This window comes from Camarhynchus parvulus, chromosome 10 (assembly GCF_901933205.1).
Source record: "Camarhynchus parvulus chromosome 10, STF_HiC, whole genome shotgun sequence".
In the NCBI taxonomy this organism is placed as follows: domain Eukaryota; kingdom Metazoa; phylum Chordata; class Aves; order Passeriformes; family Thraupidae; genus Camarhynchus; species Camarhynchus parvulus.
In genome coordinates this window covers 6243094-6260694 of record NC_044580.1, presented here as the reverse complement: position 1 = coordinate 6260694, position 17601 = coordinate 6243094, and the positions used below count along the sequence as shown (strand labels likewise).

The 17601-nt window shown below is 40.6% G+C and overlaps 1 protein-coding gene across 1 annotated transcript in view; it reads left to right on the top strand.

Moving 5' to 3' along the window:
• LOC115907634 (neuronal acetylcholine receptor subunit alpha-7) overlaps window positions 1-17601 on the top strand; it is a 38754-nt gene that overhangs the window by 9567 nt on the left and 11586 nt on the right. Inside the window, exons 3-4 of the mRNA XM_030955630.1 lie at window positions 10386-10430; window positions 14273-14382. Coding sequence (XP_030811490.1) covers window positions 10386-10430; window positions 14273-14382 — 155 coding nt within the window. The remainder of the gene's footprint in view (window positions 1-10385; window positions 10431-14272; window positions 14383-17601) is intronic.

The window sequence follows — 17601 nt, the reverse complement described above, 5'->3', positions numbered from 1 at the left end:
GTGTCTTAGCAATACTTCTGTGTCAAGAGTTACAGAGACATTCAACAGGATAAACAATGCATTTTGTACTCTGCCCTTCCCCAGGAAGTTTTTTAATTGCCATGGTGATGCTGTGCTGTATCCTAGATTGACCAGAGAGCCCAAGACATCCAAGTTAATGGGTAATGTTACATATCACAGAAATTTTGGAGCAACTCCTCCTTGCCTAATTTTCCTACACTGAAGATGGAGGTAGGATGTAGTATAGTTAGGGACACTGTCTGGGATGAGTAATAGCATTTTGCTATCTGACCCTCTGAAGCTGGCTTTACCTATGTCCATTCGTAGTGCACAGAGCCATTCCTTGTGGCTGTGTAAGCCATGCCTCTGTGGCTGTGGGCTCCTCAAAAGTTTCAGCTGCTGCTAAATCATGGAAAATATGCTCTGGTCAGGTGTGGAAATTTTTGATGCTGTTAGTCACAAAAATAGGATAGGTGAACACCAGCAGCAGTAGTGCTGGAGCTGTATGTTCTGATCACACACAGGGAGAGAGGGAGAGACAGCTCTGGGTTCAGCTCCCTGTTCTCCCATAACTTTCTTTTCTCTCCTTGATGAAATAACACACACACTTTCCTTCCACTTCAGTCTGCTGGTACATTGAAGTGTAACAACCTGACCTTTCAATTTCAGTGTTTTGCAGCTAACCTCTAGGAAGATAAATCAAGTTCAAAGGCTTTGATTCCCTCTGGTTTTAACACCATGTAATGAGTGGGGCTATGGAGCTCCATTCTTTGATCTTATCTTGTGGTACTGTTGGTAGTTCCCAGGTTCCAGCATGTGTTCAGAGCTGGGATGCCTCTCTCTCTTACACTGGCAATGGTAATCAGCACCTAGAGCCAGTACTTAACACTAATTCAGGGTTCAGTCCTCTCAACAGGAGTCTGCTACAAAATACACTAGAATCAAGAATTGTTCGTAAATAAAGCAACAGAAGACAGTTATTACTTTGCATGTTTGTGAGAAATTTAAGTGTACTTTAAGCTCTATGCTATATTCAAAAATTGAACTGAGTGAAACACCTACAATTAATCACAGAAATTCATAAGGTAACTTGAAAAATGTAACTTGCTCTTCAAAATATATTTTTTCATGCAAGATGTGCTGATGTATGTGATTAGTCATGCTGTACTCTGCTCATTTCATATGCCTTATCCCTGCTTGTCTTTGCAAAGATGAATGCGTTCATATCTAAATACAATCTCTTGCTAACAATGATGTACTGAAAAAAAAAAAAGACAGACTGCTGTTACAATTACATCCCCATGGTAACAAAAATGGTACATCATGAGCCTCTCACACATATTTATAATCTCTCAACTTCTTTTTCCTGGAACTCAGTGAAAGCCACTTCTCCAGCCTCTGCCAGGACAAAGCCCTGGTGCAGCCAATGGCAGCCCAGCTCTCAGACCTCACAGAACACAAAGACCTTCTTCCATCCTGAGAAGGCTCCTCACACAGATACTCTGAGTTAAGGTCACTCTTTTATGCTCTTTCTGCAGCAGCTTTTTGCTGTGATGGATTTGCATCTATTTGGGGAGACCTGTGTGTGGTCTGAGCAAACTGCCTTTCTTTTAAAGCTATATCAAGAAACTGGGGAGAAAGCAAATGCTTTTTGCAAAAGTATGTCAGACAAGTTGGTGTGGAGAAAATGCTGGCCTTTTCCAGACACAAACAGTGCAAGTTTAAAAAAAAAGCAAAACAAACACCCCCCCTCAGAGTTCACCTGAATTAGGTTAAGCAAAGTAATCAGACTCCTTATCTCATAGTCCAAACTCAACCTTAACCCAGGTAAAATTCCAACTGTATTTTCTAATTTTTAAGAAAAAAAAGAGATATTCAAAAATCCAAAAATGAACATCTACTCCTATCCCAGCAGCACAGAACGCTCTAGTAATATTTTAGCATTTTAACTTCAGAAACTTTTCAACTTTCTAAGAACTTCAGCTCTAAGTAGAAGCATGCTTGTTTGCTGTATTCAGGTTTACTTCCTCACTGCTTTGTTTTGCTCCATGTACACCTGAACAGTGCACAGGACAGAGGAACTCCAGGCTTCAACACCTAAACAGAACATATCTGAAAATCCCCAATTTTTTCAGACTTCCACATAGGTCAAACTCTACAATTACTAAAGCCTGAACTGTAACTATGTGTAAGCTCATAGTAAACCTTGCATTAAATATGCACTGGCTCAAGTGTTAAATACAGACCAGAACTGTAAACTAGGGCACCTGTCCACCACTCACACCTGGAGCTTTCCTTTCCTCCTCTCCCATTCCCTCCCTCCCAGCTGCTGGATGCTTTTCCTCAGGAGTGTGCCTGAGTGACTTGCAGAATTTCCATCCCACAGAACCTGGAGCCCTCTGTGGCTCAAGCCCAGCCTCTGCACCCCCTGTCCCAGGACCCCCTGCACCAGCACCAGGGGCCAATTTCCATTCACACTGAGCTCACACTGCTCTGCCCAGCCTGGCCCTTCTCTTGCTAGAGAGGCCCAATTTTCCTTGTGTTTAATTTGCTGAAAATAATGTGCTTGTAGGTTAGAGGGAAGATTTACAGAGCAATTTTTAAAAAATCCATTTATTGATTTTCTACTCATATATTCACATTTTTAATAATTTAATTAACAAAAAGCCCACAAGGGAATAAATAGTCTGAACAATTTCACATGTTCTGGATGGGACATGTTGACAAACTATCAAGATAGGAAAATGCTCAATAAACACTAAGCAGCATATTCTATAAAGAAATTTTAAAAATGGCATTTCATGTATATACATAGACCAGCCTGGAGGAGTGCATTTCAAAGGAAAATGGTATAAGCAGGCATTGCTTTGAAATAAAGCTTCCATATATTGAACTTTAAACATTACAGGCTAGTTAAGGAAACGTTTATGAAGACAGGACATATTTTGAAGGTGAGAAACTGCACAAAATTGAAGTAACAACACCAACAGAGCACTTTGCTAAGGAGGGGTAACTTGAGCTGGAATGTCTGGTTTATCAGCATTATTTATAGTGGAGCTCACTCCTTGATTTATAGAAGAAATAGTTCTAGTAAATATGGCCAGGCAGATGAATTACTGAATGTAGGACATGGTTCCAAAACAAAAAATAAATAGAATGAGAGTGCAGAATCAGACCTTAATCCCACCTGTCCCATGCAGGAAACTTTGCTGGATTAACAATGGCCCTGTTCTACAAATATTTTAAATTTGTTTATAAAATTGAGCCTACACACAACAGTCATTAGCCCTAACACTGCTTTCAGCTTTTTCACAGTCTTCCACTGCATTCTCTTTTCCTGCTGTACATTCTAGCCTTGGTCCTGGTTCAGATCTGCCACACCACTCACAGGATTCAGACAGGAAACAGAGGAGCTGTCACTGCATCTGGACTGCCACTCTGCCCTGCAGGGTTATGGAACATGCTCAGGACAGCAGGCTGAGTTCAGAATATGCCTGGCATGGTTTAACCCCAACCAGAAATTAAAACACTCCATGCAGTTGCTCACTCAGGCCCCTCCCCTGGTGGGGAGGAGAATCAGAAAGAAAAGGTAAAACACATGGGTTGAAATAAGAACAACTGAATAAGTGAAACCAGCCCAAACCAGGAAAATGCTAAAGATTAGGGCACTTCAAGAACTTTAATCACTGTATCACAAATTAATGGGAGGAGGAGGTGTTCACAGAGGGAAACTCTACCTGTTTCCCATATATAACAATTAAGTATCTCAGCCCCAGAATAGCCACTTATTGCCTTATTCCTCATTAAATTTATAGTCCAAAGTCACCTTTCCTAAAAAATCAAAAAGGATAATGGCAGCAATCTGTGCCAGTCTCTGCTATCTCTATCAACAAAACTCCACTTTTCCTAGCCAGGAGCAATTCTCCTGAGCCATTCTTTATTTCAAAGACCTCCAGCATGCAGACTGCATGAAGAGCCATTTGTATGCCATCCATCACAAATCTAATAAACCTAAGAGCTCAGTGGAAGAGAAGTTTTCAAATTTCATTTTAATTAACTACTCCCATTTTGATTGGACTTTATGGTTTAATTCTTTGATTAAAAAAATATAGAAAAAATTAAATCAAATATCAAGAAGCACACCAAGTAATGAAGATATTTTCATGCTGGGTTTTGGAGATTTCACTATAAAACCTTAATGCTACAGGAGATACTTAACTAAATCCTGAGCACAGCTGCAATTATCCCTAAAGGTCTGAAGGATCCAGAGTCTGAGTTAGCAGGTAGCAAGAGTCAGGCAGGTACCATCCTAGCTGTGAAGGTGCCTTGGGCTAAATTTGCTTTGCAGTGGAATGTGGGAAAGGTGGTGATGTCCTAAACACCTTCACCTTTCAGCAGCATCACTAGTTAGGGGCTGAGTACAAAATTACAAAGACCAGTTTCCAGGGGACTCTCTGCACCAACAGAATGAGGGCAAATCAGCAGCTGATGTAAAGGGAGTGGTCCTCATTTTACATTAACACCCCAAGGGCAGGCCATGCAGAACTGGCAAAGCATCCTGGCTGTGCAGTTCAACCCTGGCTGGACAACAGTTTGCAGAAGTTGCTGCAGTTTTGGAGGAGCCTGGCTCTCCCAGCAGGAGGCTGTACCTCTACAAGGTTAAGTCATAAGCACCAGAGCTCTGCTTTTATACAAAAATGTCACTGGTATGGCAGAAGACAAAACACCAAATAAAAGTGTGTATTTAAGTTTGGAAAGGTCTCAAAAACGTGGTGCAACAGTGAAAATTTGTATTTTCCACTTCTGACATGTTATTGAATATTTTTTTTTGTCTTTTGCACCTATTTTTAAGACATCAGAAACATTCTGTCATCTTGAATCTCACATGCTGGATCATGGAATATTATTAATATTATTTATGCAGTGGCAATAACTGTTTACACAGCATTTTCTGCTTAATTGGGAATATGTGCTGTAAGCTGAGTAAAAACCCTTTTGCTGTATAAAAAGGTCCATTGCTGACCACTGGAGAAGCGAAGGGTAATTGCACTGGCCTATTCCTTTCATGGTGAAAAGGAAGTCGGGTGGGAAAGATGCATCAGGAATTCCAGTCTTTTATGTCACAAATCATGTACACTGACTTTTTCTTCATCTTTCTTTTGCTTGAACAACCATTTTCAGTTTGACAACTTTCACTTTTTCACATTAACAACTTTGTTTGGCTTTTTACTCCTATACAAACCTCCCCAAACTTCTTAATTCCCTCTACTACATTCTTCAAGATCAACACTGGCTGCAGCTCCAGCCCACACCCATGGGTGATTAGGGGTACTCCTTGGCCAGCAGCTGCAGTCTTCATTTTAGTATCCCTGCAGAAGCACCAGGATGGCTTTTTAAAGTAACTGATTTTTATCCTCACCCTGAGATAGCAAAATTCAATTTTGTCTGCATGACTAAGAAGCCCTGAGCCACCTTTAATAGAAGAATATAGCTTTAACCTTGGCACATGGAGAGGATATTTTCAATAGACCCCCACACTAACTTACTGTGGGAAGACTGAGAGGTTACCATGTTGCTCTCAGGGCTGCAGATGAGTTGAGCTGGAGCAGACCCTGCTCTGGCCTCTCCTGCCACACAGGGAGCTGCTGTGCACCAGCACCAGGGCAGGGATGGGAATGCAGCCCTCTCACTACTCTCCATGACTTCTGAGGATCTTGGATTCATCCTGCCACTATGGCTGCCTGAAGTATGGACATTGCACCAATCTTTTGTCGCATGGCAAGTTTATGAGTGCCTAACTCACCCTCCAGCCTATCCTCTCAGTACTAAGCCTGTAGGAATTCAGGCTTTTTCAGCTGATACAGTTTAGTAAGCTCAGTGCATGACCCTAAAAAGGAGCAGGAAGGAAACCCCAAGCTGCGTGAAACAAAAATTGAACATAACAGGATTTTAAATGAGGTGGGGGGAATGTCAGTAGGCACAGGTAATTTGACACTGTGGATCAGAAGATGTTGAGAATGTTTAATGATCAAGTGCTGAGACAATAAGAGCTAATGAACTGCCTAACCTGCTGGTTTCAGTAGGATGACATTCAAGCACACAAAAGTGAAAATCACATAAAGTAAAGCAAGTGTCTTGCATGTCTGTCGCTGGCTGTCAGAGTGTTGTTAACTTCAGACTACAGTTATTAGTTTCAGTTTTGCTAGAGGGTTCCAATCAGGAACATAGTATTATGGTGTAACAAGTGATGTCTTAAAATGTTCTTACAAAGTCTTCATTAAGGTTGGAAGTAATTGAAGCCCAGTTCAAAGAGCCATAACTTTTTCTATAATTTAGGTGAGATTCAACCACATAAAAATAAAGAATCTAAATCTGAAGTGCAGAAATTACAGCTCATAGATTTTAGTTAGAATATCACCTTAGGCTAGTCCCTGGGAAGTGTGTGTTTCTTCTAGGGGCTGCACGTCATTGCATGCCACTCTCTAGGCATGCAGCTTTATTTTAGTTCTTTTTCCCCTTGCAGTTGCCATGTAGCTTTTCTAGTGTGGATGCTACATGTGCTGAAATCCATTTGAAAGTCTACAGATATCATTACAGAACTTATAATGTCCAGGCTAACACCTTTCACAAAGCATTATCGAGTTTCTCTCTTCTTTTATATATTCTGAGGAACACAGGGTAAGGGAAGGACAATTTGAGACACTGGTAACTGTGTTTCCAAAGGTGATCAGTCCAATGGATTGTAGAAATTGAAAAAACAGACAAAACCAGGAGTGGGAACTGGAAGAATGGAGACAGTGCGATTTCCTTCAAAGACTTGCAGAAGTTATTATCTCTACCTTCAAAAATGAATCAAGAACTAGTCAAGTCTCCTGATGTCAGCTACTTTCATTAACTGCACTGCCACAAAAGAACATGACAAGCAGTCCAGTAGCAATTCACCATCTGTCCTCTCAGCAGTTATGGATGGAGATGGCCAAAGCAGCCTCCACCCACCTCCCACTGTGCCAAGGAAACCTAAACCTCCATTAGCAGGGCTACTTGGCTACTGCCTGAACAGCAAGTAACTTAGAGCAGCTGGTATGGAGGAAAAACCACACTAATCCCAACAACCTGATACAGTGCCTGATCTCTTTCTCTGTTGGGAAGATTCTCCAACATCTGAAGCCATTTTTCTTTCCTCCTTTATAGCAGAAAGTGTTTGTAACAGGAGCTTCCTTGTTTTTGTGTCAAAACACATGAAGTGTTCTGTAAGCGTTTACAAAATGAAGTGACAAAAACTGGTGAAGTTCTTTGAAGCATTTCAAGCCCACCCATCATTTTACAGGGAGGTAGTGCACGACTCTGTTGAAAAGAGTGTTAATGTAGTTTGCTGTGAAGCATTTAAAACAGTGTCCAAAAAACTCTCCTAAGCAGAGAGAAACCCTGCAGGACGTCTCCTGCCCCATCTTTTACCAGCTTCACTTGGGGCCACAGAGAGTGACAAACCCTCTAAAATCAGAACCTTACCTCTAGTGATGGATGAGTCAATCCAATAATGACTAGAATATTGGAAATTGTTTGCTCCAACCAACAGTATTAAAAACTCCAAACACTGCTATAAACCAAGCCTCAGCAGGCAGTAAAGTTTTTTATATCTGAGGAGCAATGATTTATGATTCAAACACTGATGGAACCTTAAATATAGTGATCCAAGTGGAAATTACTTAGGTCATATGTAACTCTCTTTCAGGCTCTAAATGCTTCAAATAACAGAAAGAAATACCATGAAAACAGCATGGCTCATCTTCACTCAGGGCTTGTCTTCACAGTACAAGTCACATTTGAGTCAGTGCTCTCAGAATAGGCTCTTTGAGCTAGGTTTGAGTGAAAGATCACACTTCAGAATAACTCCTGGGTTTCAGAATACACTTGCAGAGTGTCCTGCATGCCAACCTGTGATGGCTCTGCCCTGTGCCTGGCAGTGGCAGGCAGCTGAATCATGCTGCCAGCAGCACAGCTGCTTTGACAGTCTGCTGTCCCCCTCAGCTCTGCTGCTTTGAGTGCTCAGTGGCAGCTCTCTGGCCTGGCTCTGTGATGTGCACTGATGGTAGAGTTCCTTCCTGCCACTCCTAAAATAGTTCCCATGCCTGTGCTGTGGGCTCAGGCCCTCCCAGCAGATCCCCACAGCACAGCATCAGCTCAAGCACCCAGCTTCAGTACAATCCCTTTCTGGCTGCTGCAAAGGACTTTTTGAAACATCACTAAATTAAAGCTGGGGCCATTCATGTGTAGAAAGAGATCACACTGGGAATTTAACTCAGGATTTAACCATGCCATTCAGCTAATAGTCCTGAAACAGGCTTCTTGCAACATAATGGATTCTGAATTGCTCTGCACCTCTGAGTAGGCAGTTATAGCTGTGCAGAGAAACCCCCCAGCAGTGGTGCTCTCAGCTTTGCTCAGGTGCTGAGCCAGGACATTGCATTATAGGAACTTCTCATGTTCACCTGGGACAGCACACAGAGCTTTCAGAAAATGTTCCTGAACTTTGGAGTACAGGTTATCATTGGCAGTATTTCCGTCTCATGTAAGATTGCCTATGATGAATAGAAACATGAAGATTTTACATGCCCTGAGCTGGCAACCCCATTCAATAGACTTCAGTTTTGGTGAGATGAATGATCTCTTAAAGATTGTTTCTTCATTCATGAATTAAAGATCCCATACAAACTAGTTTTGTAGTGCTCTAACACTGTAAGCAGGCTGAGAGAGGCTCCAAATTAATGTTTGTGGGGCTAGAGAATAACAGCTACTAGTGCAAGTTAATTACTGCTTTGCCTGGCTGACATCTTCAGCAATGCCTTCACCATGCCGATTCAGTGGAGCTTAATAATGGATTTCTGAAAGCAAATGGTTAGAGACCTGTTTCCCCAGGATGCCATTTAAATGAGTTGCCCACTTGAGATAGTTTTGAAAAAGGTTCATGGAAGTGATGAAGCAGAAAATAGAGAGGAAAAGTGCTGAATGACTAGCTGTGGTCTGTGACTATTTATATTTTCTATGCTACTTTTTTTTTTAAGCAAGGTAGGAGTGTGCATGATGGCAGACTTTATTCATGCACATTGCCATCTTTATTTAAAATCTTTCTATGTTGTACATTTAGTTGTGATCATACACAGCCTAGTTACACTTCCATGCATTTACTGATGCTGCTCCTCAAAAGGTTTCTCTTGCTTTAAAAATGCCATTGTCCCTTGCAGGGTATTTGATTTTACATGCTGTGTAACTTCCTACTAATGTGCTGATCTAAAATGGTTGCAATGAAAGGTTTCTCAGGAGTTCTTTTTGGTTAGTACTTCACAAAACAAGAACAGAAGAGGAAAATTTACTTTTAGTAAAGTGTATTATTAAAAAGGGTTTTTTAATTGTATGAAATGTGATTTAACATTTTTGGCCATTTTTTTGGCATTTAGGAATGACATTTAAGTTCAAGAGGGACAGATTTAAGTTCAGAGGTCTAGACATATGAACACCTTTTGCAGTTGAGGCTGTACAGGTGACTGAATTTCCTATGACACTTTCTCAGACTGTAAATGGAGCTTTGACTGGTGTTGGGACAGGGATTGTGTGCTCAGAGTGGAAAATGTGGAATACTGACTGCATATATCGTATACTCCATTAGCTTCACACAACCCAGGTGCATGCTGATATGGTATCTCCACAGAAAAAGGTCACTGATATTTCCCTGTGTCTGAGCAGTGAAGAATTAAAGTCTACAACTTCAGCATTCAGACACCTGCTGTGTCACCTGAACTTACATCAGTCACAGGAGTGCAGGGGAAAAAAGGCCTTCAAAGAATAATAATAATATCCTGCCCTGACAAGTTTTCTGGTAAAGCTGGTGCAGCACTTTTTGTACAGTTCCACTGACCCCAGTGGTGCCCCTTGCCCGTTAAGAAGCTCCTCAGAATGGCCCCAACACCCCTCAGCTGAGCTTAGCCACACTTTGCTCCTTATTTTTCCACTGCCTGCCTATGTCTGCTGGGTAAGGTTAATTAGTGAGAGGGCTGCTGCTAAGAAAGGTGGTACAGGCAGCCCCTGCTGTAATCTGCCTTGTCTTTGGAGACTCTTTATTAAAGATGGAGCCCCAGGGAAGAGTCTGGCAGAAGGATACCCCCAGGAGACAGTTTGACTGATTGTGGTAATATTAAATTGAAATTCAAAAGTTCCTGTGAAAACTTTCATTCCAATGAGTGAATGGCAATGATTCCCGTTGCTTTGAAAGGTACTTTAGCACAACTGGTTATTTTATAATAGTCAAATGTATTTAATGGTATTATTTTATCTAAATAATACTAAACTGTGGTTTGTTTTTTTCTTCTTCCTCTCCTTCTTCCCTCCAGGATGAAAAGAATCAAGTATTAACAACAAATATTTGGCTACAAATGGTAAGTTTTGAAACAAAGTATGTTTGTTTTTCCCCTTCAGTTTTAGAGTTTAATCTGGTGAGGGGTTTGAATTTTAGAAAACTTTCAGGTCTGTAGAGAAAATATGAGTTGACTCCTAATTCCATGTCAGATTTTCTTTGCTACCACTGGATACCACAGCAGAGAACTTTGTCCTTATTAACTCATGGCCAGTATTGTTGGGCAGAAGTCAATTTTTACCCACTTTTTAATAATAGAAGAGATAATAGATAATTCAAGAACTTTGTGAGAGTATTTTGAAATTGTTTTCTCTGAAAGGTTACATTATGACTCAGAATTAACAAGGTGCTTCTTAGCATGCTGACTCCTGTGGAGTCCTAATGCATCCACAAACATTTCCACCATAAGTTTCTCTTAAACTCTGCAAAGATGGTGATGTGGAGTTTTCTGCACCCACAGCAGCATGGATGAGAATTTGCCATTAGTTGAATTCCCATCAGTACTACAGAAACCAAACTGTTTGGGTTAGGTAAAGGAAGTCAGAAGATTTCTATTATTCCAGACAATCACAAGGCTTTTGCAGAAACTTTATACCTTTCAGTTTCTTTTACCAACTCATTCTGTTCAAAGGCATTATTTTTTCTTTTATTGTAACATTTTAAATAGAGCACCTCACTTGCCCTGGGGTAGGCCTTGGGACACTAAGGAAAGACTATTCTGATGACCTGTAAGAATAGCAAGGCTATTCCATATATTCACAAAGAAAATCTCCATGGAAGAAGCACTCAACTCATGTTTTTTTACAGGCCTGTTGTACAGCAAGATTAAAACTGGCAATATAATATGTTTTTGGCTTTTAGCTACAAAGACCATAGTTCCTATGATTTCTTACCAGTAAATGATACAACACTTCATACTCAAGAGGCTGTAATTTATTTTCCTTCTCTTTGATCTCACAGCATCCTTATCCTTTTTGAGTTTGTTTTCTTTTTTCCCCTTAGGAAATTTTTTATTATATTATACATTCTGTATTTCTTTTGATTTATTCACCTTAGCACATACTGGATATGAAGCACCTTAAGACTGCAATGAACAGATCACTTGGTTACTGCCAAAAAATGTAGCCACTCCTCATGGCTTGTGTACACATAAAAATAAAAGTGTTTGCATATTAACTGTCTATTAATGGTGTTCTAGACAGAGTCAAAAGAAAAGCTTAAGGTAAACACGTCATTCTATTATTCTAAATGATCTGAAATAAGTTTTTCCCTGAAATCCCTCTCCATTGCATTCCTTGATATATATGTGTGTATAATCAGCAATATATCTTAAATATTGTATGTAAATATGTAATTATCTTAAATATGTATGTAAATATGTAATTATCCCCAAAATACTTAAATACAAAAAATAACTAGAGAGAAAGGGGAATATAAATCTAGCATTTATACAGGCAGATTATTTCATCTGACCACTATCTCCATGGCAATACTTTTCAGCATCAAAAATCTAAAACTTGATCTAAGTTATAGCAGGAGCCTTGCTTAATCACACAGATTGGTACTAACCAAAACACACTGAGCTCTTTGCCATTTTAATCCAAATTAAAGGTGCTTCAGCTCCTTAACGGGAGCTCTAAAGTTAAAGCAAAATGAAGCAGATCATGCCCTGCTGGATGGGTGAGCACTTTGGACAGAGCACTTTGCTAACAGAGCAACCAGAAATCTGTTTAACATGATCTCTAATGCAGCCTTGACTATTAAGTTTTCTGCTGCCCTTGGATTTACGTCACTCAGCATCACCCTGTGCTACAGAGCCGTGGCCATGGGAACTCCTAACGTAAGCTGGGCTAGGAAATGATTGGATATGTTGATACCCACTTCAGCTGGCAGTGAGTGCATCCTGCCAGACCTGGCCCTGCCACCACGAGTGTGACCTGCTCTGGCAGCTCCTGAGGATGAGTCACCCAAAGCCACAGAGCCACAGCTTTCAGTGCCTTAAACCCACACAGCTGATTTGCTTACATTGCTGGCCTTTGGAAAAAACAATGTATCCTGGCATCTCAGGACTTCTACATTACACAGAGATGAAGTGGTAAAAAAATTACAGTGACATTTGTCAACCAATAAGTTAATGTAAAACAGTTTACTGGGAAAATGCATGTAAAACTTCTGAAAAAAGATATGAGAAGCAGTTGATCAGCTTACAGAAGCCATGTATAAATGGCTGTGAGCAACACATGTATCTTAACTAGAGAACTGTGAAACCAAGAACTATGAACAAAGCCAAGTAATTGAAGATTTCCATAAAAAACTATTATCTGTAAAGCTAAAGGAAAAAACAGTACTCAACTCAGATCTTTTGTCTGGTTTTGCTACAAACTCATTGTGAAAAATGAATGAGATAAATATAGAAGCGCAGGCAAAAAATAAATATAGTAAACACTTCACAGAAGCTGCATGGTGAATGCTATTAGTTGTGTTGAATGCATCAAAATGGTCATTTTTGCTGTGGGAAAGGTACAAGAATGTATTTGAATACCTGCAGCATGAGGCTAACTGGGAACTTGGTGTATCAAATCAAAACTTGCCTGTGACAGTAATGCAAGGAATTCCATAGACCAGTTTGATGTGAACACCCCATGAGAATGACCAATAACATTTGCCTCCACAGTACCCACTGGCAATTTTTCCTGACCTTAATGTCTATCAAACATTTTGACAAGGACCACTAGACACAAGGGCTAAGTGTTGTATGTTTACTCACCCATTTAAAAGTTTACATTTAAGAAATTAACATTTGGCATTGCAACAGCTTGGTAAATCTGGACAAGCCCTCACTGTAAGTTACATGACACCTACAGCCAAGTGAAATTAACGTAAAAAACATAATGGAGATACAGAGAAGCACATAATGAAGCATAGACAGAGAAAATTTGGTGAATTTTGTAAAATTAATTGAACTTTAGTCCTTATACCCTTGGTGCTCAACAGAAACCACCCTAGTATCATGACAAGCCATTTGCACAGGAAGGGGTGATGTACAACCTCAATTTCAGGAAAACACAGCAGGAAAATACTCTTGGAGAGCAGGAGGCTTGCTGGGGCTGCCACAGTGCTCAGCTGGCTGCGGGCTGGGGCTCTGCTCCTGTTCATGGCTGTGCATCACCATATGTTTCAATGACAGAGTGTGGGATTTAGCAGTGCTGAGCTCAGATCAAAGCCCTGCTGGTGCAACTGTGCCAGCCTGCCTGTGCCAGCAGCCAGGCCTGGGCTGGAAGGACACAGGCAGCCCCAGGGCAGCTGCCTCAGTGCAGAAGTGCCAGCCAGGGAGGAAACTTGTGGCACTGAGCAGGGCCATGGAGCAGCTGCCTCAGAGTTTGGGCAAAGCCAGGCCCAGGAGCTGCCAAGAGCTTCTGCTGGCATTACCCTTGTGCCATCACAGTCATCTTCTGTCAGCAGTGAATGCTGGCTGCTCTACCCCGTGCCTATGAGCAAGGTACTACAACCTGAGAATTTCCAACCACAGCAAACAAAGTTGTCTATGAAGACAAAGATAATGGAAGTTATTGTATGAATTATAAAAGCAGCTCAATCCCAAAATTCACCTGAGACAATGTGAACAACAAACCTCAAGCACCCCAAATCTCTTCCAGGCTGTTATGTGCACTGCAGTGTGAATTTAAAATGAGGGGTTTATGAGTTCCATTGTGCTCTAGGTGGCCTAATTCACTCTTTCCAAACATTTCAGTCCTTGAAGCTAAACAAGAGAACACCTATTGTTTCAGCCCACCCAGTCCCTAGAGAACTACAGTAAAGCAGTGGATGAGATGACCTAACTTACTTTTTGTGTGTATGGCTTAGTACTGGACAGATCATTATCTCCAGTGGAATGTGTCTGAATACCCAGGAGTGAAGAATGTTCGTTTTCCTGATGGACTAATTTGGAAGCCTGATATTCTCCTCTATAACAGGTAGACACAATTTTCTTTGTGTGTGTGTGTATATGGGGATGGAGGGAAGATCATAGAATTATAGAATTGCAAAATATTCCTTGAAAGCTCAACTGCTCCAGCCTTTCCTGGGAAAGGGAGTCTACATGAAGTTTTCTAGCACCCTGTTCAAACACAATGATAAGGCAAGGTAAATGACAATATCATCCCATCAAAATGCCTAGATTTTAAAATAATTTTCCAAAACTTTCTAGGTGTTTGGAATATTACCAGTCTGGAAAATTACCAGTCTCCTGTTCACAGAAGAGAAGGACATATTTGCAAACACTTTGTGATAACAATATTGTCCCTACCACCATTCTAATTGAGTAGCTTTTATGAGATGGTGTTTAATGGTATGGATAATGATAATTTTCACTGAAATTTTTTGGTCTAAATAGTTACTGGGGAATTCAAATCTGATGCTTGCCTGCTTGTTTGGTTTGGCTTTCACTATAGACAGGAGAGGTAATTGCCAGGAAAGATCTTTGCATTTTTCCATGTCCAGTTTTGGTGTTATTCTTTCCTCCTGCTACAAAAATAGCTGAGATATTTGCTGCTCTCCTTGTCAAACTGTTCAGAGTTGGGCATATTTCAGAGACAGACAGATTGCCATCAATCCACTGCAGAACCTTTGGCTGACATTGAGAGATTCTTTGGCTGTACTGTTCCATGGTAGTTCCCATTGTGAAATTTATTTAGTTCAAAAAATAAAACACTGAGAGCTGCCTGTTCTATAGCAAGTTGTTGTGGGCTTGTGTGCTGTTGCCCAGGTACTGGAAAGAACTTCCATCTGCTCTGCACATGGAGCACTGGCTCTGCCAGTGTAGCCAGGGTACATTGTTTTGCTGCCTGTGCAGATGACATGAACCTTTTGTCTCCCTGATGGCATTCTTTCCTTTGTTTCTCTGCCCTGTGTCTCCTAAGAACACACCCTGCTGTGTTTATCAACCTCTCATCCCCCTTCCCACTACAGGAGCTGCTTTTGTTGCAACAAGACCTAGAGAATGGCTGTTTCCAATGGCAGCTGCAGTTTTCTCCCATTTGCCTTTTGGTGAGCACCTTTATGTTCAGTGCTGCAGTCCCAGGTGCTGTTGCAGTGTAATAGCGGAATGACAGCACCAGGGGCAGCCTTTGCCAGGCCCTGGGTACTTCTCTAGGGGCTGCATTGTGGCACTGCTGTCCCAGAGGTACAGCTAACACTGAGTGATCTCTAGCTACCCTGATTCCATAACTGACAGTGTTCTTGGGAAAATCTGACAAATGACACCTTCCTCTCCATTGTCCTGATGAACAACATGCTGTGTATACCATGAAATTGGTACTCTACAACAGCAATTTAGTGATTTCCAAAAAAATTAGTTATGACAATATTCTTCCTCATATAAATCACATACCTGGGAGAGACTTGCAATGTGCCTGATAATTTAGGCTTCACTATTTAAGTATATCCAAAATGAAAGGGTAATAGTTTAGGAATTAGTCATATTAATATATGCATGCTAACTGTAGCTGGGGTGGTTTATAGAATGAGAAGGGTCACAATAACCTGGAAAACTGAAACCACAATTTTTCTGTTAATACACGTTTTCAACTCTTCAGATTGTTAACTATGACTCAGTCATGAAATAATTATTCTGCAGTTTCTCTGTTACAAACACATATTTAATCCAAAAATCTTATGCAGAGTTTAGTCAGAGAGCAAAGCTATTTAAAATAAATTCTTATTCCTGTTTGAAATTACATTGGGAATATTATGATGTTCCCTTCTAGTGACATGCCATTTTGAGATAGATGCTTTCAATTTCTATGCTTCACTAGGGACATGCATCTGCAGTTACAGAGAAATTAATGAACTATAAATTCACTTTCCACTTTAATGAATGCATGTTTCACTATGCCTTGAGTTCTTACACATCTTGCTACAGCCTAGTACAGAGAAACTGTGGCAGCTGTATTAAATTTTACATCCAATCTATTGTGGGGAGAGCAGGGCCAGTTCATCTGTAGTTTTTCTGAGAAAAGAAAATCTAGGCTTTTGTACAAATTCCAGGACTGACTGTGTTAATGTCATGTGGACTATCTTCCACTTTTAACTACACTTATTAAAAGTGTTCATTTCTGGTGGAATTATTTTCCAAATGGCCATATATTATTCAGTATTTCATGGAATTACAAAAATTCTAGAAGTATGTCTCATTTTAAGAGTTTCATTTTTCCAGTTTTATAAACATGAGGTTAGGTCCCAGTGAGATTCTATCTGCTAGGTCCAGCTTTGTCACCTCAATGTCCTGTAATCAATATCTGCTTACAAGTGGTTATACCCTGAACAGGAAACATAACAGAAATTATTTTCTATCATTACATTCCATTTCAGTCCAGTCTCTTCAAGCTACTTACTGCATTCCCAATAGAAGCAGTGCATTTCAGAAATGATTAGAAGCACAGCATGGAAAAACACACACTCCTTTTTCAGAAAAAAAGAACTTCATATTTGATTCTATCACTGGATATTCTTTTAAGAATGTGCCTATGAAAGGCAAAGTCACGTGACAATGAAATCAAGGTTCCTTGATCATTTGTGTTCTTGTGAAAATTCCATTTTTGCCAATTACCAGAAACAGCAGCAAGGTCTTAGAATCAGCTCCCTGGTGTTTAACTACTCTCCACTCCAGAGGAAGAGAACAGAACCCAGCCCAGGAGTCATTAATTCCCACTTAACAAGTGATTTGTGTGGCATGGATAATTTTACATCCTAAATTTGACTACTTATTTGAATTCCATCATCTAACCCTTATTAATTTCAAGTCAAAGCAATTATTTGTCTAATACAGAACCTTGTTGGAGGACTTTAGGTCTGGTTTTCTAAGGAAATGAGACCCATGCACGAGTGTGCCTGCACAACTGGATGAATGCGTGTGTGATCTTGCTGCCCCTCTCCCCAGTATCCTCTACCAAATTTGGCAATGCAATCAGTAGAGATTCTTGCAGCACCACTTTTTTACAAATATCACAAAAACAGGCAGCCAAGATGTGGAAGGAGAAGAATTAAAGCTCCAGCTGGAAGAGGAGCTGCAACACAAACTGGGAGAATGCAGCCATGAAGCTGAAGGGGTGGCTTACACTGCTCAATGGCCTCAGAACTGAGCTGCCTTTGCCCCTCAGTGTGCTAGAATCAGGCATCAAACATACTCAACGCTG